The sequence below is a fragment of the Acromyrmex echinatior genome, chromosome 12, assembly GCF_024713525.1.
Source record: "Acromyrmex echinatior isolate Ae372 chromosome 12, ASM2471352v2, whole genome shotgun sequence".
Classification (NCBI taxonomy): domain Eukaryota; kingdom Metazoa; phylum Arthropoda; class Insecta; order Hymenoptera; family Formicidae; genus Acromyrmex; species Acromyrmex echinatior.
Window position 1 is genome coordinate 9,596,054 of NC_141863.1, and position 25,347 is coordinate 9,621,400.

Genomic DNA, 25,347 nt, shown 5'->3' on the forward strand with positions numbered 1-25,347 from the left:
TCTTTACTTATTTTGTCGAATGTTTCGTAATATCTGATTATTATCTGCATCTCCTAAATGTTCGCTCTTACATCTGCGTTTGATTCTCATTAATCCTTTCCTGAATTTTATTGTATTGATTAAGAATAAAAATAAAAAATAATAATAAAATTAAATTTAACTATCACGTTTTATGTTCATACTACTAAATTATATTTATTAAAATAATTGTAGGGAAGACCGAATTGGCACAATTTTTATAATTTCAGCATTAGATTTTGTAAACAATAAATTATTATAATTAATACATGTCAACATGATAGAGAGAATCTTTCTCTACATTTTTATATTATTAATGATTCTATACACTGTATAGTTTCTTTGCAATAAATGAAATGTGGATATGCTGCATTGTACAATAGTTAATTGTCCCGATATGTGGAGTAAATTGATACATATTACAATATGAATTACCTCTACGATACATCCTATATTAAATTAACAAAAACGTAATAGAAAAGTAATAGAAATAAAAATGAGATAGTAAATACGTACTTCTTAATAAAAATTGTATTTTTAACAGTTATTTTGTAATGATTAAATAGCAAAATATTGTTATAGAAAAATAAGTATATATTATTTCAATTTTATCTTCTTTTGATATAGAAATATTAAATATAAATTTTGTCAGAGTTAAATTGTAACTGCATGTTCATATGTGCGGTTCTAATCTTTTCTTACGATATGAGCCAACGCATCTCTGCACACATGATCATCTTATTATAACAAATTACCATTGTTGCTCAAAATAACGTATTGTTTATTACAAAAATCTTTTCTTTTAACTAATAATACATCGCTTATTCGATTTGCTTTTTTAAGCTGAAGAACATTAATACGAAATTACGAAATGCTTAAAAAGTATTATACAACTACATGTTTTTCTTGCCTGCTCTTGAATCAGAATTTTTTCTTTATCTATTGTAATATTTATTTGATTTAAATGAAACTTACGAAGAAGTATCTATGTAAAAGAAATATTTTGCAGTAATTTTTCCATTGTTTCCTTTATTATAAATTTATAAATAAATCGCAATGCCAATTTGTCTCTTATGCCAACGAGCCACGGTCTCTCTACTTATCTTCACTTTGCAAAGAGCATTATATTGTGCACATAATTTCAATATATAAAATATTTTATCAAAATTATCAGTTTCAACTCAAATTGACACGTGTCGCTAAAAACCATGTAAATAGAATTCATCTATGCAATAATTAACAGAAAGACATATTTGATCATTAAGATATTCTGCGGGTTAACGAGAAAAATTTATTCTCTATAAGAGAATTTTCTGTTTTCTCCGTATGAAGAATAATCGGTACGACTATTCTATGGATGTATTACAGACACGAACCACATTCACTTTCGGCGATACGATATTTTATCGATAGATCAGAAAATATATGTAGTCAAGTAGTTCCCAAACCAAAAATGGATATACTGGCGGTAGTGTACGGGCAATTTTAATGTCACTAGATTTATAAAGTATCGCAAACTCTCATCTATTTTGACTCAAAACGCGATCATTTCAAATTTATGTATTTGTATATACATACCTTATTGAAGAAAATGAAACTATCAAGTATGTAAATCGATGATTTTTAATTAGTTTATTTATAAACAAATAATATGTACAAATTTCCTTTAGTGCTTAAATAAATAGTGCATCGTACTGAGTTTGTTATCTTGCATGTTTATTGTTTATCATTATCAATTGTTTGCATACGCTTATTACACTGTTCGATAAAAAGTCACTTTTCTTTTTCTCCGAAGTACAATATACATATCCCGAAAATTTCTTCTTGGTAAACACAATGCCATTGGTAAAATTTGTGTAATCAGAATTTTGGATAAATTGAGATGAAATGGGCAAAAAATGGCATTTTTTACTGTTTTCAATAACTTTTACAGCAAAACAAAATCTTATTTCTAAATAAAGTTTATCGGGTCTAAAAGTACAAATTCAAGAATTTTCAAATAAATTTTAGGATATGATCGTATCATTTATTATATTTTTATTAGGTTATAACTGTTTCCATAGACATAATTTCAAAACAACTTTTTATTTTATTGTAAAAAATTGTATTTGTATAATTTTATTTGTATAGTCATGTAATATGCAAAATTGTTTGTAATCGTAAATTAATTTCAAAATGACAAATGAATGTATCATTACTTTATCCTAATATTTCCCTCATTATAGGCATGACTTTCAATGACTATCAATGACACGTTTGCTGGTATTCATCGCGGAATGACGTGTCTTTCGAATGATCTTATCTCTTTTAAAATATAGCAGCTCAGTAAAAAAATTCTTGTATATAATTATACATAAACGGTTATACATAACTAATTTATACGTAGTTTATTTGTAATGGTTATAAATTGTGTACAACCGTTTATGCATAATTATGTATAAAAAATTTTTTATCGGGCTGCTATATTTTAAAAGAAATAAGATCACTCAAAAGACATGTTATTCCGTGATAAATATTGTACTAGCAAACGTGTTATTGATAGACATTGGAGGTCGTACTTATATTAAGAAAGATGGTCAAATATTCATTTGTTATATAATATTTTCGAAATTAATATAACAAATACAAACAATATTTCATATTACAAAAACAAATATTTCGATTTTGCTACAAAAATTGAAACTTAAAAGGTTTTAAATTAGAACAGATCTCCAAACTTTAAAGACAGGAAATTATTTGTGAATAATTGACCACACAACATTTTACCTGCAAATATACATTTACAAAAAGAACAGCACCATTATACCTGATAAAAAGTATATCAATTTGTAGATTATTAATAATTATAATTTTTAAATGAAAAATGTTAAAAAAATATATATTACAAATTTTGCTCTGAAAGTGACCACAGAAATGAAAAAGATTAAGTTAGTTTTATTGATATGTTATACATTTTGTTTTATATTTTGTTTTATATTTTGATCTCGGCATTTTTCCGCTTGTTCAATGAAGGTCTAGAAGGCGACATTAAGATCGATGATCGGGACATAAGCACGATAGGCCTCAATGAACTGAGCTGCAAAATCTCCATTATACTACAGGAACCTGTGCTCTTTTCCGAGAATCTACGTTACAATCTGATTCCGTTTAATCAGTACGATGATTTGAAGCTGTGGGAGGTGTTAAGGCAAGTCGAGCTGAGTGACTAGACCACGATATCTTCTCTGGCGGTCATAACTTCAGCGCCTGTCAGAAGCAAGTCATATGCCTGGCCATAGCAATCTTAAGAAACAATCGCTTGCTTGTTCTCGATGAAATCACGGCCAATATTGATTCGCAGTGAGTCTCCACGATTCTTTAGGATTGTATTTAAATATCATTTAGTAAAGATAATAAATTTTGATTGATTAATTATATGTCTATAATAAATTCTCCATAGCAAATGAAGTAATCACAGTAATCGCAACAAAGTTATGATGACATGCAAATATTTACCTTGTCACGGATATGATATGACAGTAAAATTATTGTACTGTACGAATATTCGCTTTGTTACAAGTGTGACATCATTATACAGATGAATTAACAATTATTTATAGTGTTATGACACATACAGATCAAAATAATAATGTGATCTAGCCTTTAATGATTTTACAGTAACATCACACAAGTTATGATGACTATTGAGAGTTTATTATAATATGAACGTGACATTTGCTATGAAATATAGCAATAAATTACCATATGTAAATAATTCAAACTTTCTGTTATTAAGTTGCTACTTTTGCAAATGATTGCGAATGATATAAAGTATTTTCACAATATGTTACAAGGGTACGATAAACATTCATTTTATAATAAATTTAAGATTAATAGAAAGCAAATCTTTTCAAATTAAATCAGATTGGTAGACATATCCATTAAAATCGTACCTATATCATAATTTTTTGCAATGTATCAGAGAGAGAGAGAGAGAGAGAGAGAGAGAGAGAGAGAGAGAGTGAGGGATGGAGGGAGGGAGGGAGGGAGAGAGAGAGAGAGAGAGAGAGATATTTCTAAATTTTACATGTTTATAAATTTGTATTTCCCTCAATTTAAAATTCTATTTCTAGCACGGATGCTTTAATTCAGGATACAATAAGAAGCAGTTTTAAAGAATGCACCGTTATCACGATTGCACATCGTTTGAATACGATTATAGATAGCAATCGGATCATCGTGATGGAGAATGGTTCTATCGTGGTAGATTTTTCGTTTTAATAATTAAAGCGTGAATGGGTTAAGAAGAATATTGATTTTGTAAGACAAAATTAAGAAATATAATTTTCTATATAACTAAAAAAGTTGCTTATAATAATTTTGATTAATAGCATGATTAATTCAATCTCTAAAAGATATTTATTGTAATATAAAATTCATTCTAAAAATGAAATTTTATTTTTTAAGATTGAATATTAGGATATTCTTATTCAAGACCAACTTAATTTTTACTCTTTAGAAAGAAAATTTACTTCAAATTATTCAGAGAGTTTAAAATCGATTTAGTAACATACTTTTTCCTGAAAATTCAATGTTACGTATGCAAAGAATAATCAAGCTTTTTTTTGGAAAATTTTGTAATATCCTGGAGGAAAGTCTTTATATGCATTTGATAATTAAAATTGCCATGTCAATAGGAATTTGGTTGTCCATATGAGCTGTTACAAGACAAACCAAATGGTGGAAAAGACGAGCAATCAGATGGCGTAAAGTCTTTTAGAATAGGCGAAGAAGGCTTGCGAGAAGAATAATGATCATTGTGAATTGAACTTGTCGGCGCAAAATACTGAGTGTGAGAGCGACTTCACGCTTACAGAACAGACCGCTTTATAGATTTTCTACTTCTAAAAATCTTATACTAAAAATATATATACTATATATTGTATATAAAGTTATATATATATACAACGATTCATAAAACTGATCATGCTATTAGAAACTTTATTTTAAAAATTCATGAATTAAAATATCTATAGTGAATTAAAATATCTATAAAATATATATAATATATATTAAAATATATATCTTAATATATCAAATTAACATCATCTGATTTTTAACAGCGAGCCACTTTTTCATTTTAAACACCAAGTTACAAAATAACTAATAAACGTATTATATTACAATTTTATTGTAATGTGACAAATTATACCTAAGAGATACAGTACGTTTAACTTTGTGCTTGCTGGATTTGAATATTTTCATGTTTACATACAATTTATTATTTTTTGTGCAATATATTTTAATACTGAATTACAGAAAACAAAAAAAGAATTATAATGTACAAAGAATAATATAATAAAATGTAATACAGCATAAATTAAATCCTTCATAAAATATTAAATCCTTTTATATAAAATATTATATAAAATATATAAATTGCTTATATACGTACATGTTTATAACATTTTGTTTCGAAAGGATATTTTATATATTTACAAAATATAAATAAGAACATAAAATTCGTATATGATTCAAGAAAATCTGAATTCTGACTCAGCAATAAGAATTACATTTTTATTTAGTAAATATTTTAATAATACAATGTTTATTATTGGACAAATGCTTTAATTCCGTACCATCTAAGATAGAAATAAAAATTGCTAAATTTTAAGACATTTGGAACAAAACATTCAAATAAGTTAATTTAATGAAATTTGTCTTAAAGTACGCGTCTGCAAAAATGGAATTACGAAATAATTCTTTTTTTTTGTCATAATTATGTTTGGTAAAAACGGGCAGACTATAATATTGTAAATAACAAATATGTTTTTGGTGCAGAACATTTTACACAATTTCATCAGCAGTCTACAGTAAAAAGAGAATACTTGGGTTGAGTTATTAGCTTGTTGAAAGTTAAATCCGTGTGACAACCAGTTCCAAAACTTTGGTTTCCTCTAATATAACGGTAATATTATTTTATACATTTAGAGAGAGGTGGCCGATACCGCCATACCATTTTGTTTTTAAATAATATTTCTTAATTAAACAAGAGATAAAAATAAACTTTAAATACATAAATACAAATTAAAAAATGTTTTCTATAAGATAATATAAGCAGTTTTTATAACATTATTTGTAATTTTGTAATAATCAATTTTTTCATAAGATAAGTAAAAATAAGCGTTCGATAAAATACCTCCAAAACTGACACAGTAGGCAGTAATATAATATATACCACATATTCCTATTCTTTTTTTTTACAGGAATTATCTGTATAAAATACCTACATGTAAATGTATATAAGATTTTCCAGAATCTTTTTATCTTCGATATAAAACATGCTGTTATGCCAGATATAACGTGATAGTTTCTTATATGCTATCTGTACCATTGTTCCGATATAGTTATTTGGCATTATATAGCAACATTACGAAAATTAAGTTAACTCATAGTATTTAACAGACAGATGTGCCGGTTTACATTGTACGTTGATTTTGTATTTATTAAATCGTTATTAATAACATATACAGTCACTGTTATTTAAATTACTCAATTTGCAAAAAAAAATCGTAAGAATTTTATTTTCGCATTCATAGAATTCGTTTTAGCTGATTTTGTATAAAAACAAGTCAAAAATATACGAATTATGTATTTACAATTTTTTAATTAACTAAACAGTTAACTGATCATGTTTTGGTTAGTAATATTAAATAAAGTGCAGTAGTTAGTTTCTGAGCAATAAGAAAGTGTCGCCTTAAAAAACCTATAGCAGTATCGGCGACTTTCCTTTATATTTATATTATGCGCTTCATCTTTCATTAATTTACATTACAAAAAGAGATAAAACATAATAAGTTCATTATATCTTTATATATTAGCTTCTTTTTTCAATCCATCCATACGTATAAATATAGGACGGTTCCTGTGATCTTATGCGTGTTTATTAATAATATATCTGAATTTTTACAGTGAATTAAAAAAAAGAGGGAAAAGGCAAAACAATTAGCCGAAATTTTATTTGCAGCATATTTAGTTTAAACCTTTTACTTTATAAATAAATATTTATAATAGTGTAAACATGTAAGTACATAAAATTGTGTGCGTATATATATAAATATTTTGAGAATAAAAATAAAAAATAATAGTAAAATTAACATCACGTTTTACATTAATAAATTATATTATTATTATATGAATAATTGTACTCACCTTTACATTACAAAGAGCATTATAATTTCACATATCTTCAATACATCAAATATTTTATTAAAGTTGTCAGCTTCAACTTAAGTCACCATGTGTCGTTAGAAGCCATAAAATAAAATAAAAAACATCCATTAAGCACGTTTGTATAAAGACCAAATGTTACAATCGTTCGTACTTTGTAATAATAGAGTAGTAAAAGCATTAAATGCGGATCAGGCACTAGTTCGGGAACAAACATTATATTTAAATAATTATAGTATTTTTTATATCTCAAATAATGCATATCATAAGGTTCTTTAGCATTTGCTTTGTCTTTTTCAAGTGTCAATTTTTTTTTATTTGTTAGCAATAGCGCTGCACATTTTATTAATATCGATAACTAACAAAATGTGAGACATAAACTAGGATATGTACAAAATTCATAGAAAGTATAATATAAGTATAATATAAGAATTCCTTATGGCTTTTATAGGAGTAAGTAGCAATAGATTTAACGAAAAAAGTTGATATGTTTAGATAAAATTAAATCCCAAAAAGATAAAACATTTGGTAAATTAATTCACAATAAATACATGAAGTCTAATTGTGAATAATTGTCATTACGTAATTTAATCAATATTAAAACGCATAAAAGTACCGAAATGAAATAAAATCCATAATGTAATCTTTATAAAAATATAAAATATTAAATATGAATTATTCTTTCAAGAGTGATCCATATCTAGTGGCCTTAATCTACGTATCTATAAATAAAAATTCCGTGAAAAGAAAGGCGATCTAATTTAGATCTAGATTATCTGTGTGTCCAATATTCTGTTGTTCAACATTTGTTGATTAAACGGCATTTAGGTACGTTATCTCCCAGTGTACGCATCTTACAGTGTAGTTCCACAAAGTTCCTAAAGGAACTGCGAAAACTATTTCTGAAAATCTTGTAAAAAATATTAAAATGTGTTTGTGCCTCGTGCAGCAAGAAATAATTCAGTTAAAATACTAGCCGACGACTCGGAAATTATGGCAGAGACGCTAGAAAGAGCGCTGGCACCATTATTGATCATTGGATCGTTTTGCGATTTGTACATATTCGAATATCCTCGTGGACATCATAGGATATATCTTTCTTATTTATATGTTTTGGCCAAATGGGGCTCTCTTATATACTTCTTATACTACCCAATATGCGTCTGGCATTTGCAAGAAGACTACGTAACCATACAAGATTTTTATCCGTTGTATAGCATTACATTAATTCTGTGCGAGAGCGCACCGCGCGGACAGATTCGAGTGAGAAAACGGCACAAGGTTGATATGATGCACGACAGTGAAGAGAACTCCGTTTCATTTAATTTAACAAAAGAATTTCTTTAATGTATTCAGTTACAAAGTCAAAAGATATAATTAATTAAAGATCAGATTAACAGAATATTAAATGCGGTCACCTTTTCCAAATTGAGCTTGGAATCGCGGTGATGGAAAATCTCGGCGATTTTACTCGAAGCTTCTCGAAAGATTCGGTTTATAGCGATTTCACTAAACGGTTAGCACGGCGATTTTACGAAGCGAGATTACGACTCTAAGAACTCTAAGAACTTTTTTGGAAGTAAGAAGGAGGACGGCGAGATCGAGGCATTTATTGCTTTCGATCTGAGCTTTCCCTTTTGGGAAAAATCCAATAAAAATTTGCCACAATCGTAATTATTACGTGGCATTAGGTGTACAAAATTGATTGGCGCTTTGGATTCTTTTCTAGCGACGTTCAACGTAACAGTCATGCGCGACAGAAAATCCGTGCGTGGGATTGGTGACAGCGCGTGACGTATTCGTCGCAGCGCGGCGCTCGCGTGCGCGAATTGAATTGTTCTAGAACCTTCGATTGTCCGTTGCCGGTAACGACAACTTGTTTGCGTGTAACGAATTGTTTTTTAAAAGGAACAAAGAACGACGAATTTGATGATTTTAACGAAGATTAAAATCATGTTTGAGATGAAATCACGAGCTCAATTTGTGCATGCGTTCAATGACAATTAACGTCGATCGACTGAAAGAATTCTTGCTTTCCTTTCGAATTACCGATCTCAAACATTCCCGCCCGCCTCGTCATCTCCGTGACGATGTATGTATTGACGTTACCTCGAGCTCGTTGAGATTATAAAAACTGTAAATAAGACAAGCGATACAATACAATGAATTCGTGGAAGAACTTGAACCGTAAACGAGAGTTGTATGACAGATAACATTGACAAAAAATGATTCACGAAAATACACGCGATCAATTCAAGCTCTTCTTTACATTTGATGCATTTGCGTGCGAGATAAACGCGTTAGCCTCGTCTGGCAATAAAACTAATTTGATCAAAGGACGAGTTAATTCAGATGAGGCGGTTTTGACTGTGACCACCCGCACTACGCCGTCGTCTCCAGGATGTAGCTGCGTGATTCGCGCCAGAGGCCACTTATTCGGTGGTAAGAGCTCGGAGCGAATGATGCATAGCGATCCAAGGCGTGGTGGCAAAGCGTCCTTGGTCCATTTCGGTCTGGTAGCCAGAGTGTGTAAGTACTCGCGTGACCATCTCTGCCAGAAGTGGTCTCGCATTCGCTGAATAAGTTGCCACCTGGAAAGAAAATTTTCCTTTTTGTCCGACCAGGACGGCTCAGGAATGGCCAGCAGTGGTGCCCCAATGAGCAGGTGACCCGGTGTCAGAGCCGTGAGGTCGTCGGCGTCGTCCGAAAGTGCATACATGGGCCTTGAGTTCAGGCATGCTTCCACTTGTGCGAGCAGGGTGCTCATTTCCTCGAAGGTGAGCCTGGTTTCGCCGATGGTTCGGCGCAGGTGATACTTAGCCGATTTCACGGCCGCCTCCCAGAGACCACCAAAATGAGGTGCCGAAGGAGGATTGAAATGCCAATGAATCCCCTCCGATGTAGCTACGTGTGCGATCTTTTGTCCTTCTGCCGAGGAGGCTCGAAGCATTTCTCGAAGTTGCCGATCGGCGCCCAAAAAATTGGTGCCGCAATCCGAATAAATGTCTGAGCACAGTCCTCGGCGAGATGTGAATCGACGGAGAGCAGCCAGGAAGGCGTCGGTGGTGTACGCTGAAACAGCCTCGAGATGAACGGCCTTGGAGCTAAAACAAATAAATACGGCGATGAACGCTTTGTGAGCGCCGTGCCCACGCCCTTTGCTTGTCCTGATGAAAATAGGCCCGGCGTAGTCGATGCCCACGTGAAGAAATGGTCGCGCTGGCGTCACTCTTCCTGGAGGAAGGTTTCCCATCTTTGGTTGCGGAGTGGCAGCCCTCCACCGTGTGCATGTCACGCACTGATGCAGCCATCGCTTGACCACCGCTCGGCCTTGTGGAATCCAGAACCGGAGGCGAAGCAACCCCAGGGTCAGCTGAACTCCTCCGTGGAGAGTACGGCGATGGTAGGCTTCCACCAGCAGGCGAGTGAGCCATGACCTTGGAGGCACGATGACAGGATGTCGCTCGTCGAAAGACAGCGCTGCGTGCTTGAGGCGTCCTCCGACTCGTAGGACTCCGTGTTCGTCCATGTACGGGCTGAGGGTCTGAAGATGACTGGATCTTGCAAGATCGCGTTTGTTTTCGAGCGCAGTCATCTCCTCCTGATAGTGACGTGACTGCACGATGCGAATCCATTGTAGGAGTGCGGCGTCGAGTTCGGCTGGGAGAAGCGCTGACCCTTGGAGCTCATTATCTCCGGATCCGACTGATAGACTGCGGCGACGCCAACGCAAGCACCAGGAAGTCACTTTCAGTAATTGGTGCAGTGCCGAGAACCTGAGGAGTTCTTCCGGCTCTTGGTTGCTTTTGATGACCGCCGCGAGTGTGGTGGCCCGTCGCTCCGGTACGTCCTTGATGGGCTCGAGGTTGACGCTTGGCCATAGCGACGAATTCCCGCTCAACCAGGCGGGGCCCGTCCACCATAAGGAATGGCTGAGGAGCTCACTTGGTGTCAGACCCCGGGAGGCGCAGTCGGCAGGGTTGTCCTTGCCCGGGACGTGACGCCATTGAGCCTCTGGAAGCTGCTGCTGAATTCGTGTCACCCTGTTGGCCACGTACGTTTTCCAGCGCGAGGCGTGACCTCGAATCCAGTGGAGCGTGACCTTGGAGTCGGACCACAGGATCACTGGCGTTGTCGCCAGGTTTAGCACAGAGCGCGTGTGCACGAGCACGCTTGTCAGCAAGGCGGCGGCGCAGAGTTCGAGTCGCGGGAGAGAAACGAGCTTGATCGGCGCGACCTTGCTTTTGGCGGTCAACAACAGAGTCTTCGTTTGGTTGTTTGCGGTGATACGGAGGTATACCACGGCGGCGTAACCTCTTTCGGACGCGTCCGCGAAGCCGTGCAGTTCGAGTTGAGAGCTTGTGTTGCCGGTGCCGAGCCAGCGGCCGACTCTGATCTTCTCAAGCAGTGGAAGTTCTTCCCAGAGCCGCTTCCACTTTCCAGCGATGGTTGACGGCAATGGTGTGTCCCACTCTAGCTGCTGCAGCCAGGCCGACTGAATCAGCATTTTAGCTCGAATGGTTACTGGAGCCAGCCATCCGAGCGGGTCGAAGAGTCGAGCGGTTTCCGACAGCAGACCTCTCTTGGTGAACGCGACGACGGTGCGAGGAGGGACGGAGAAGGCGAATTCGTCTCTAGTTGGATACCAGCGCAATCCCAGCGTTGAGTGATTCTCTTGTTCCCACGACCGCGAGTCTCTGGTGAGGCAGAACTCAGTCGGAATGTCGCGAAGAAGTTCCTGACAGTTGGCGGCCCACTTTCGGAGAGAAAACCCGCCCGCCATGCAGAGGTTGCGGAGCTCGACTTGGAGCGCGATAGCGTCGTCTTTATCGTGCGCTCCGGTCACGACATCGTCAACGTAGCAGTCGTGTCGTAACGCATTCGCGCCGCGAGGGAAACGCGGTCCGTCGTCGTCGGCGAGTTGGCGCAGCGTGCGAATGGCGAGAAATGGCGCGCAAGCGAGACCGTAAGTAACGGTCTTCAACGTAAACTCGCGTATAGGTTCGTCGATGCTGTGGCGCCAAAGTATGCATTGATGCCTTTGATCTTCGGGATGAACGAGAATCTGCCGATACATCTTTTCGATGTCAGCCACTAGCGCGTACCGATGCCACCGCCACCGCAGAAGTACGTTCGCGAGGGGTGGCAGCAAGTTAGCCCCAACTAATAGATGCGTATTGAGCGACTCACCAGACCTTGTGCGCTGCGATCCGTTGAAGACGACTCTGAGCTTGGTCGTGGTGCTGGATTCTCGAAGGACACCGTGATGCGGAAGGTAGCACCGATCCTCGCTGGAATTCGGAGGTTCTGGCGCCAATTCCATGTGCCCTTGGTCCTCGTAGTCCTTCAGGAAGGCTCGGTAGAGATCGCCGAATCGTGCGTCTCTCTCACATCGTCGCTCCATGGCGTCTAAGAGCCGTTCGGCAGATCTTCTCGTATCAATCATCGTAGTCAGCGGAGATGCGAAAGGTAGTCGCACGACGTATCGTCCTTCGGCAGTGCGTTGATGCTGCAGCGCGAAGATGTCTTCGCATTGCTGCTCCCTTGGCGTGAGTGCGACAGGAGCGGGCGCTTCTCGTTCCTGCTCCCAGAAGCGGTGCACAAGGTCGGCAAGCTCGTGATCTACGGTGCACTGAAGCGAGTGGCGTTGTGCTGAGTTGGTTACTTGGTCGCAACCTCCCGATAAGATCCAGCCGAGCAGCGTTTTTTGAGCGATAGGCGCTTGGGGGCCTCCCTTGCGGAGACCATCCTGGAGAATGATTGAGCATACTTCCGCTCCAAAAAGCAACTCAATAGCGTCGTTTGCTGTGTAGTCGGGATCAGCCAGTTGGAGCCCCTTTAGATGTGGCCACTCAGTTCTGATCCTTGCGTGAGAGCCTTGATAAAGCGACAGACGTGGCAGAACAAAGGCTCCGACGGTGAAGTCGGTCCCTGTTGTAAACGAGGTCACCTTGAGTGTCACCTTTCCCCTGCTGGGCCCGGAGCTTTTGCCGCTGATGCCGATGACCTCGATTGAGGATCGAGAGCGTGGCAAGCGTAGGCGTTGGACCAGAGCCTCGGAAATTAGAGAAATTTCCGAACCTTGATCGATGAGCACGCGTGTGGTGTGCTGATTGCCGTGACGATCAGCGATGGAAACTCGCGCCGTTGCGAGCAAAATGGCCTTGTGGTTGTTGTCGCGTCGCACCGCCGACAGTGAGCTGACTTCTTGAGGTTTCGGTGAAGCGTACGCGTCATGTAACATGGAGTGGTGACGAGACTTGCACGTAGCACACGTCTTCGTCGAATGGCACTTCGCGAAAGCATGAGAGCCGAGACAGTTAAAGCACAGCTTGTGAGTTTCGGCGACGGCCTTGCGGTCGACCGCGGATTTTTTCTTGAATTCTTCACATACCATCACGTTGTGTTTTCCCTTGCATAGGACGCATTGTGAAGATTCGGTGTATTTTTTGACGTGATGCGATTTGGCAGATCGCGACGGGTTGTCGGAGACCTTGAGCGATTGTGGTTTGGCGGCTGTAAGAGTAAGTGCTCTTTGGTTTATGAAGTTCATTAGCTCTTTAAGAGTGGGCATGTCGCTCGAGGCGCGTGAGAGTGACTCCCACTCCAGGCGAGTTCTTGGATCGAAGAGCTCGACGGCAAGATGAGTTAGTAGATCGAAGCCATGAGAGTTGATAGGCCTATCAATGTTCTCCTGGCCGTTGACTACCCTGGTCAAGGCGTTGAAGACGCGGTTGAGCTCCTCCGCACTTTCGCTCTTCATCTTAGCCACGGCGGTAAACTTGGAGAAATTGGAGCGAGATAACTCTCTCTTATTTTCATACCGCTCGCTTAGCAGCTCCCATGCGCGTGGATAGTTGTCTTCGGTCATCGCTAATGGTTGAATCAGTTCCTTGGCAGGACCCTCCAGACAAGTTTTCAGGTAATGAAATTTCTCGATTGCGGAGAGTGATGAATTGCTGCCAACAATGGATTGGAAGAGGTCTCGGAATGTAGGCCAGTCTTCGAACGCGCCAGAGAAAGAACTAATCTTGAGGCGAGGCAGCGACGGTTTTCCGGAAGACTCATTACCTTCTGTTTTGGAAGCTGAGCTCGGTTCCTTCACCTTGAGTTTCCGAACATGGTTGAGAAGGAGACTTCGTTGCGTGATGTACGTCACTCTCGCTGAGTTAGCGACTCTGGTCGAGTTGTATTCGCTCTCCGCGAATGCATCTTCAAGATGCTCTATGATGAGTTCATGCTGAGCCTCAAATTTCGCCCACAATCCATCCAGAAGACCGACGACTGTCTCGGCGGCTTCCAGCGTAATGTTCGCTGCGCCGAGCTCCTCCAGATCTGATACTGACTGAGCCATGCGATGGCGAAGGTCGCTTTGCTTCGTCAGCAAATTCTGCAGTTTCTTACCCATCACTCACTCTTTCTTTTCAGCACTAGCAAACTGAACGCGATGCACTCGACACTGCGGATGCCGGCGAGAATCCGGCTCGAAGGACCAGAAAATGTGCGAGAGCGCACCGCGCGGACAGATTCGAGTGAGAAAACGGCACAAGGTTGATATGATGCACGACAGTGAAGAGAACTCCGTTTCATTTAATTTAACAAAAGAATTTCTTTAATGTATTCAGTTACAAAGTCAAAAGATATAATTAATTAAAGATCAGATTAACAGAATATTAAATGCGGTCACCTTTTCCAAATTGAGCTTGGAATCGCGGTGATGGAAAATCTCGGCGATTTTACTCGAAGCTTCTCGAAAGATTCGGTTTATAGCGATTTCACTAAACGGTTAGCACGGCGATTTTACGAAGCGAGATTACGACTCTAAGAACTCTAAGAACTTTTTTGGAAGTAAGAAGGAGGACGGCGAGATCGAGGCATTTATTGCTTTCGATCTGAGCTTTCCCTTTTGGGAAAAATCCAATAAAAATTTGCCACAATCGTAATTATTACGTGGCATTAGGTGTACAAAATTGATTGGCGCTTTGGATTCTTTTCTAGCGACGTTCAACGTAACAGTCATGCGCGACAGAAAATCCGTGCGTGGGATTGGTGACAGCGCGTGACGTATTCGTCGCAGCGCGGCGCTCGCGTGCGCGAATTGAATTGTTCTAGAACCTTCGATTGTCCGTTGCCGGTAACGACAACTTGTTTGCGTGTAACGAATTGTTTTTTAAAAGGAACAAAGAACGACGAATTTGATGATTTTAACGAAGATTAAAATCATGTTTGAGATGAAATCACGAGCTCAATTTGTGCATGCGTTCAATGACAATTAACGTCGATCGACTGAAAGAATTCTTGCTTTCCTTTCGAATTACCGATCTCAAACAAATTCTCATTTGCTTCAGTCGTTTTAAGGTACAAATTTTAAAATGTACTCCTGGTCTCAATATAATAATACTTGATCTTTTAGTATTACTTTTTTTTGTTTAATAATATTTTTAATTGAGAGCATTAAAGGAGTCTTAAATTCACAATTACAAGCAAATACAAAATGATAAAAGTTTATATAAAAGGCTTTCAATACCGTTAACCATGACCTCCTTTTAGCTAAACTCAAGCTATGCAGTCTCTCTCATTCGGCTCTCTCGCTAATCTGCTCGTTTCTTACAAATCGCACGCGGCAAAAAACTTCTCAAATATAATTCTTTTCTTTTTTTTTCTTCTTTTCAACATGCTGCTTGTTTCTGGAGTACCTCAGGATTCCATTCATGGAATTTTACTTTTTAATATTTTTATCTGATTTATCTAATGTTTCTCTATCCTTTGAGCTCTTCATGTATGCAGACGATGTAATTCTTTATAAATTCTTTCACCCATTCGATGCTTTTGCAACCTGTTCTGCTTTAAATACAATAAAAATCTAAAATTTATTGCCGAATGGTCAACTAATAATTTACTCTAAATCTCTTTAAATCATCTTTGCTAATGGTCCGTTCCTCAACATTATTATCCCGTATCCAATCCTTCGACATTTCTCTTAATTCCGTCCCAATTCCATGCTCCTCCTTTATTAAGATTCTTGGTGTCCATGTTGATTCTTCATGGATATTCGAGTCATACGTGCCTGTCAAGTGTCGTGCCTGCTTACGCGTGTTTACGTCTTCTTTATCTTCTTCGCCATATTCTTTTCTGCTTTCAAAAACTTCTCTCTTCTCAATTATTCGTTATTTTATTATTTTACGATTACGCGATGTTGTTTACGTTTTGGCTCTTAATCAATAACTCCTATATCGTGAACAGCGTATCCAAAATCTTCTTGTCTCCGCTTCTTTTAGTGCGTTCGTAAATACGACTATATATCTGTGTATTAGAGATTTGGCTGGCTTAGGATATGATAACGTTTTATTCTACATTTATATTGTTTCTCGTTTTTACTTTTTTTTTTGCTTCAATACTTCTCTATATCTCCTCTATGTCCTCTATTCAACGTCTCTTTCAGTTAAATTCTGAACTTCATTTTATTTACTTTTTGTCACCAAGGTACCAAGATTACTTATCACTATGTTCGTATCACTTTCTCCTATACTTCAGTCAAATATTTTAATTCTGTTCCTGTATCAATAAAAACCTCTCCCTCTTTGTCCCCCTACTTTCGTTCTGCTGCCTCGTATTTCATTGCGTCACTCATAATATTTAAGAGAGACTGTAACTGGTATGTGTGTAGGTGCTTGCGCCTGTGTGATTGCGTGCGTATGTATAAGATTTTAACTATTCTTTCACCACTCATTGCATCGTTGCCTTAGTCCTAGTTTTTTGTTGCTGGTAGGCTATATAACAACAGTTTTCCTGAGGTCTAACTATTTGCAAGCTACTATATTGTATCATATTATGTTCATTACTTTGTTAACATGTAATCTTTTTCACAGAGTTTTACAATGAATTAAATTAAATTAAAAAAAAATTTTTTTTTAACAATTTTTTTTAATAATCAATATTAATGCTTTACATTATTATAATATAACTCTTTATCTGTCACATTTCCTATATACATTGCAATAACAATTTTTGTTATTATAACAAAAACTCAAATATAAAATTACAATAATTTTGTTCTGTATCGCATAATCGATTAATATGATTTTTTTTTTAAAGGATTTGAAAATGTGCTTACGTAAACTTGCTATAGTAGACGACACGTTGGAAGCTCTCGGAGCACCAAAGGAATATCAAAGATTACGTAACTGGATAATTTGTTTAATAATCGGATTGATTATACACTTTTTTTATATTAATCTTGTTTCGTTTATTTCTATTCGTACCTATTTATCGTCCATAATTATATTTTGGCGTCTGACGTTAATAACATATATGAGTATTTACCCGCTATACATAATGATAGTAAATATTCTGATTTCTGCAGCTATCTTTGGGTTAGTATTATACATGTGTACAAATGTGTATTCATTTTGTTGACTTTATAAGTAAGCTTATTTTATTAACACTGTGCGCCAAAATGTTTAAAGTGTGAAATACTTAAAGACCTTTCGGTAACATATAAAAAAGGGAGCCATCTCCATCATTGATCATGACCTTGACGACATATGTATTGTATGTTGTCTCTATTGTCTGTACACAACATGTATATATAATACTTATTTTGAGTCTTAAAAATATACTAAGCAATAATTACTTAAAATAAATAATTAATTACTACTTTTCATTATTAAATATTTGTAAGAGATGGATATCTTTAAAAAACGTTGTGTGTGTGAAGGAAGTAATGTTGAGTAATGTAATCGAATAAACATGCTATCAGAATTTTTATCTTCAATGAACTTGATCTTGACATATGTCGTCATAAAAAAGTAATGACAAAAGGTTTTTTAAGGAAGTCTTCACGTTAATCTGATTAGACGATTTTGAAGGCATTCTTTGAGAATTTGTTTAATGAATAAAAATTTAAGTATAAATAAAAATTAATACAGATCTAGAAAGTGCGTACAATATTATGTAAAAAAATATTTTTTATAATGTTAACTTTTTACAGAATACTAATAAGATGGCACTGAAATTAGGTCTACATCGCTAATACAATCAAATGTTGATCAAGGAACAGGTCATATCGTTGATCTAAAAGCAAAAAATAAACTTTTTTTTAATGAATGGACTTGTAATTCTCGCTCGAATTAAAATAATTAATGTCATATGTACATTTTTAAAATGACAACAGTTTAAAAAAATAATTTGAATTTTTTTTCTAATTTTTTTCCTTTTATTTTACCTCCAAAAGAATAGAAAAAAATTAACGTAGTTTAATTCTACTTTCGATTGAATGATTTGTTCTTTGAGTATAATCGTAAAAGTAGAAGTCGGATTAATGGTCAATCGTACTAATGGTTTTTTTGGAATCGCGATCACCATATTCAAAAACATGGTTTCGGAAAAAACGTGTATGAAGTTTTGAAATATTTTTAGTATAGGTATACCTTTTCATTTTCTATTAGAAACGAAAGTGACACACAGGAGTGATCCTGTGAAACTTTGTTTTATTGGAGAGAAATGTTCTAGAATGGTTTCGAAAGGTTGAACATAAATAATGGCGCCGGTTTGCAATTGGTTGATACGGTTTATTTGAATCAATCAAGCGACCTCAAACACGACGTCATTTTATCTTAGATATCCCGGACAATTTTTGTTTCTCCCAAAAAAATAGTTTTTGGAATATATTTTTAAGACTATAAGCATAAAAAGAATCGATTTTTTTTTAGACATAAAAACCATTTTAATAGAATGAATTTGTTTATCAATTATTTAGCAATTTTATTTAACATTTCTTAGCTTACTGATTGACAAATTGTTATTTTCTGTAAGGCGTATATTTTTTTGGTGACTTTTGTTTTCATTTTCTGGAAGCAAATTATAAATTAAAACGTATGAAACTAAATTATAAATTTCGGAAAAAAAAAATTTTGAAAGTCTACTCCATATATATAAAGTATTATATTAAAACATGAAAAAAAAAATTCTAATTTAGTATGACTTTTTATTATTTATTAATGCAATTAGAATATGCTTATACATAATGCATATGTCATAATATTAATGAAAGACATTAAGTCTTTTTTACTCATTTTAGATACACAAGCTTTAGATTTCATCGAGTCAACGATCTCTTACATGTACTCTGTTCTGACCTGTCCGGAAACAGTGCAGATTACAGAAGACAAAATAGATCCATTTTTGTGCATCAGCGGATAATAGGAGCTAAGGATCACATTCAATATATATGGATTATAATGTAATAATTATTTAATAAAAATACTACATATACATGTGTACGCTTATGTATATATGTATACAGAATGTCTCAAATTAACTTTCACATCGACATATTTTAAAAAGTATAAAAAATATTTTCTATGAAAGTGCAACTGTTTCGAGAGGGGCCTATTGTAATCACGTTATTTTTTTCTAGATAGAGGTACCATAAAAGAGATGAAAAAGATGTAATGTTTATTTGCGTTTTATAAAATAGAATTATATGATTTTGTACGTAATATGATTTCTCTATAACCATTCTACATGTACAAGTTTTAAGTCAGAAATTAAAAATTTAATAATTTACGATATATTACAGGTACATTTTTCTGGCACATATAATTGACATGACGTTGAATATCCTAATACTTTTATGAATAGAATGAGATAAAGGTGTAAAGAAAACACATACTTGTTTGTTTAACAGAATTATTCATTGTACCTACGTATTTTTTGATAAAACTTTAGTAAATAGGCGACCTTTTGTCAATTACGGTAATCTTGATATATTATCAAGATCATGACTCTAAGTAACTTTTTACAGATTTTTTAATCATCGCTTGTCTTTCTTTAAAAAGCTATTATCAAATAAAGTTGATAATATATACGTATATTTAAATTTTCGTTTTTTTTCCAAGTGAAGTAAAGCAGACAAATTCTCTGCTTTTAATCACAAATTCTCTCCTTCAAAATACATATTATTTGTCTTATAATATAAATTCTCTATCTTGAAGACAAACAAATAAGCTCTGCTTTCAAAATGAAAATAATATAAGAAAAAAGCTTAGTTAGAATATGATAAAATAGAAAAAATGAAATAAATGATTTCAACAAATTATTGAACAAATATTGCAGAGTATAAATAAACACGATCACGCGTTTATAATGTAGAAAGATATTTCGCACTTAAGCAGAGGGAGAGTGGGTCTCTTAAGAAGGAAGTGAATTCTAAAGACATCCTAATTACTGAAACATATATAATTTTTGTATAACAATTACTTTTTCCTTCTTATTCCTTCGAAAATCCTTTTCCAGGATTAAAGAATACGGATTAATCAAACGTATCTGCAAAGTAGAGTCTTAATGCTGAGAACAACAAAAAGTTTCGAAATTGAGATTTTTTTTTATATAATAACGTTTCGAAATTGAGATTTTTTTTTTATATAATAACGTAATAACGTTTGCTTCATAAAATAATAATATAAAAGCTGTGCAATTTGTATTTATGAAATAGTAGACCAAATAATAGTTTGCACGAAGAAACAGTATGGATTTCTTAAAATTATACTTACAATGGAACACAAAGTGACGGTATCGGGAATTTTGATCCTCTTTTTACAGGTTGTTCTTGAAGGGGGAAAAAAATGGTACGTGTCCGACCGTTTTAGCCATTGGCCCATAATTTCGAAGAAATCGATTTTTTAAATAAATATTGTAATAATTTAGAGAAACGTACTGTATAGGAATATTAATATCTTTTTAAATTCATTTTATTTTGCCGAATGTTAAGGATAAAATTACAGATTTAGATGTATGATTCTGAATCTCGGATGATGATTCTGAACACAAGTAGATCATGCGCCAATCAAAATATTGCTCACTTCAGTAAGCATTCGAATCACAGTTATTTTCTGAACTGAAGAAGTATTTTAATAAAATGTACTAGCATGGAAAACGATAGAAATGTTTGATGAAATCGCACATGTTAATAGAGTGAAAACTGCGATTTTTGATGCTGAGCAAAATAAAACAACATCTTTGTCGCTCTCAAAACAAAATATAACTGATGCACTGAAAATTTGTAGTCAAATTTTATACAAAATACGACTGCCTGAAAAAGTGCAAAGTTCCATATCTTTCTGAAAGAGCAGAGATTATTGGAAAGATAATTGTAGAATTAGTGACAGAAATGATTCGTGATTTTCATTTAAAAAAAGAATTACTTTTAATGAAAGAATGCATCACACATGAAGGTATTAACACGACTATTTCTAAAATTTTGTCATCAACTTATTACACTGACAATTGAAAATTAAATTATTTAAAATTAATTGACTAACACAAACTATAGAAATCAAACGATACAGTTAGATCTTAATGCTTGTATGATTCTTATGTGAATTTATATACTACGTATGTAGTCCCCAGAAACGCGTCAAAATGATTTTTCGGTCTTGAAACGCGTCAAAATGATTTTTCGGTCTTGAAAAGCATCAAAATGATTTTTTGGTGTAACTCTACTAAACTATCGTAGTAATATCACGAGTTAAATTGAATAGCAATTTAACAAATTTTTTATACTTATTCGCATCTTTGAAATGATTTTAATATGTCATTTATTATTAAAATCATTTCGAAGATGCGAATAAGCATAAATAATTTGTTAAATTGCTAGTCAATTTAACTCGTGACATTACTGGGTTAGCTTAATAGAGTTAGCGTTTCAAAACCGAAAAATCATTTTGACGCGCGTTTCTGGAAACTACATACGTAGTATATAAATTCACAAGAATCATGTAAGCATTAAGCTGGACCGTTTCAAGGCTTTGATTTCTATAGTTTGTGTTGTCACATTTACGGTCCTGTAATATATTATATATTGAATAAGTGATTATTTTATATTATTTTATTTGAAATATAATATATTAATTACTAATTAACTTTGATAGAATGAATACATTACAATAATTCGTTAAAGAAGTTGAAAATTAATTTTATTTTTCAATTATTAATAAAATGTATTTTGTATTAATTATGAATAATTCCACTAACGTATACATTTTTGCGAACAGATTATTTGAACATACAGATTACATAATATTATAATTTGGCTGATTATGTATTCTAGTAAATTACAATAATTAAAATTTATAAATGATATTTATACATTATACAGTGTAATAAATTAGTGAGGAAATATTAGAATTAATCGTATAATATCTTCTTTTGTGATACATTCTTCCACCAAAAAAATCACGTTTGAATAAAAGATGACGGATATAGACGTATAGAATGAATGATAAAAACTCAATTTTTTAAATATAAGTATAATACATTATGTATTTATTTATATAGAGTTACATTACGATGCATGGACTGGTTGTCCAGTACATAAACAAAATATTTATTTGTGCTATATCTTTCTAAGTTACTTTTATTCAGTAACTTATTAGTAAGTAACTATTAGTAAGTAACTATCAGTGAATCGCAATGATACTTTGCATAAATTATTTTATGTGAATATTTGAAGTACTTATAAAATTCCTTTATCATTATAAAAATGTTAATTTTTAACAATAAAACTAATAACGATTAAAATAAATAAACTACAAAAATGTGCTTTTAAAAAAAACATAATCTTATTCATACAACTTTCATATATATTTTATTTAAAATGGAAATATTAAACTTACTTTCAAATTTAGTTTTCTTTGCAGGGACTGTGCGTCTAATACATCCTTAAATGTACACTAACATCTTTTAATTGCCTCTTCACCTAAAAAAAAACAATGTAACAAAATATGTTCAAAAGTATTTTAAAAAATATGTTCCCCTCGAAATCGTTTTACTTTTATCTGAAATACATTTTTCCATATTATTTCTAAATAATTTGATGCAGCAGTTAAAAGAGATATCTTATATATGTATATACATATGTATACAAGAATAATTAATTTCAGTTACTTGAAATAATCACACATTGTGAACTGCAATTTGTAACACTATATACCTTATAATTGTACATTAAAAATATATTTTGCTTAGTACTTCTCATATATGTCTCTCGTATATGTCCCACGATTAATTATATTTGATTAATTATAACAATCACAATTTATTTACAGGCACGTCCATTTACAGTTATGCCATATATCACACAAATTAAACATAGTATTCAAAATACAAATGTTAATACAAATGATATGGTACTTTATTGACGCTGTAATGTTCTGTCTAATAACATATCAATTGATTGAATAGCGTCATATTATATGGACTTTTGATGAAATTATCTGGAATTTAAATATATATTTTTCTTTCGTTTTGAGAAGCATTTTATTTCTCACATTAAACTACATATGTCAAACTGTTTACTATAAGGTATAGTTACAGTAGATTAAGAATTATTTACAATTAGAATAATAATACAAGCAACAATGAAATTACACATGTCCAAATTTTGTTTGAAATGTCGAAATAAATGCAAAGTTTACAGTTTTACTACAAATTTTCATTTTACGTTAATATAATTTCAGATAAATGAGACAGTAGCAATTCTTTACAAATTGTTCAGTTATAATCTCGGTGAGGACTTACGTGAACAGGTAAATAATTACAACAAAGTTGTAACTATTTTATATGTAATTTTACTAGCACTCAAAATTCGGATACCTACATAAATTTCGCCAAATGATTATGTACAAAATTGGGATATTACATAATAATTGTGTTATTCTTTTATATATTAGTAATTAAAATATACTTTAATACTTGTACGCACATTTTAACGCCACAAAGGATAAGCTAGAAAAAGTTTTAACAATTATTTTTTATTTTATATTCAACAAAAGCGAATTTGGGAAAATTATTTCATATCATTAATATGTATTTTATTATACTATCATACTTTTATTATTATACTATCAATTTTACTATCGACAGTATAAACTCACACGTAAAGAAACCTGGCCTAAGTTTTTTCACAAATTTTTAATATTTTCGAATAGCAACAACTCAGTGAAAAATTATTGTATTGAGATTTTTAAAAAAGTATTTTAAAGCTTGAAATCACTACTTTTCAGATCGGTACTTCAAAAAATGGTACTACTAATATTTTATAAAGTTACACAAACATAAATAAAGATGCATAAACTCTCAAAATTTTTTATGAACTTTGCGAAATTCCAAGGCACCAATTAAAAATTACGCACAAATAGAGTTTACAGCTTTCGAAAGAGTGAATTTTTACTTTTAATTTGTTTTTTTATAGATCTCTGTATAATTTTTTTCACCGAGTTATGGTGTTTGGGCATTGAAATTTCCTAACACCGGCTTATCCCGGTAGTTGGCCTCCAGTGCCCGAAGACTCTCGTCATACTTAATGTCCGCAAGATTGGGGAGGGGGAGGGGGAAGTAACAGCTAACCACCTCTGTCCTTCCTCCCCAGTCCACGAAAAAAAGGCCCTCTCTCTATGGAATATCATGCATGGAATCTTCTCCCACTATCCCGATTGTCGAGGAGAGTCCGTCAGCACTCCAGATCGACATTCGGTCCCCCCCCCCCCGCCCGCTAAATACCTAAGACGACCCCGAGCTTGAGGACAGGGTGAGTCCCTTCATCACGACAAGGTCACACTGCGCTGTGGATTGTTAAATTGTAATTAAATAATTTAACTCCTAAAAATGTATTAAATTTGATAATAAATTTTGACTCAAATTTAATTTATTATTTAAAGTACGTACATTAATATGAACATATTAATTTGAAACTAATAATGGATTGATTTGACATATTGAAGTTAAAAATAACAAAATGTCAGTAAATGTAAGGAACAGAGTTGCTCTTTGATATCTGGGACAAAGTATCATAATTGATGTTTTAAAATAATATTTAAAATTTACTCTTCTATTTGATAAAATTTATGCAAGTGTCCGAACTAAAGATAGTATATATTTAACGCTTATTAAATTATTTATTTCAATTAGGTTTTGCAGTTTATATTGCAAATAAAACAGACAAAGGTAAAATTTGGTTTGGGACATTTCTGCTTTGGATATAGTTTTATCTTCTGGGTATATGTTCTATTTAAAATAAAAATATAAAAGTATGTAATAAACGTATATACATATATACATATA

The 25,347-nt window shown here is 34.0% G+C and overlaps 2 protein-coding genes across 2 annotated transcripts; one reads left to right on the plus strand and one right to left on the minus strand.

Annotated features, from left to right (window-relative positions):
• The first annotated feature begins 1,609 nt into the window (after positions 1 to 1,609).
• LOC105153050 (putative multidrug resistance-associated protein lethal(2)03659) lies at positions 1,610 to 4,808 on the plus strand. The gene is made up of 4 exons (XM_087412054.1): positions 1,610 to 1,622; positions 3,031 to 3,205; positions 4,131 to 4,260; positions 4,695 to 4,808. Exons 1-4 carry the CDS (start codon positions 1,610 to 1,612, stop codon positions 4,806 to 4,808), a joined length of 432 nt encoding a protein of 143 aa, XP_087268180.1.
• Positions 4,809 to 9,475: 4,667 nt separating this feature from the next.
• Positions 9,476 to 14,635, minus strand: LOC147907829 (uncharacterized). The gene has a single exon (XM_087412055.1). It carries the CDS (start codon positions 14,633 to 14,635, stop codon positions 9,476 to 9,478), a length of 5,160 nt encoding a protein of 1,719 aa, XP_087268181.1.
• Positions 14,636 to 25,347: the final 10,712 nt, after the last annotated feature.

Bases quoted from the DNA above. Each gene is read 5' to 3' on its own strand.
- LOC105153050 (XM_087412054.1), top strand. The intron at 3,206-4,130 runs GCAAGTCGAGCT...TTCTATTTCTAG, and splicing joins AAGCTGTGGGAGGTGTTAAG to CACGGATGCTTTAATTCAGG. The intron at 4,261-4,694 runs GTAGATTTTTCG...CCATGTCAATAG, and splicing joins TGGAGAATGGTTCTATCGTG to GAATTTGGTTGTCCATATGA.
- LOC147907829 (XM_087412055.1), bottom strand. From the start codon at position 14,635: ATGGGTAAGAAACTGCAGAATTTGCTGACGAAGCAAAGCGACCTTCGC.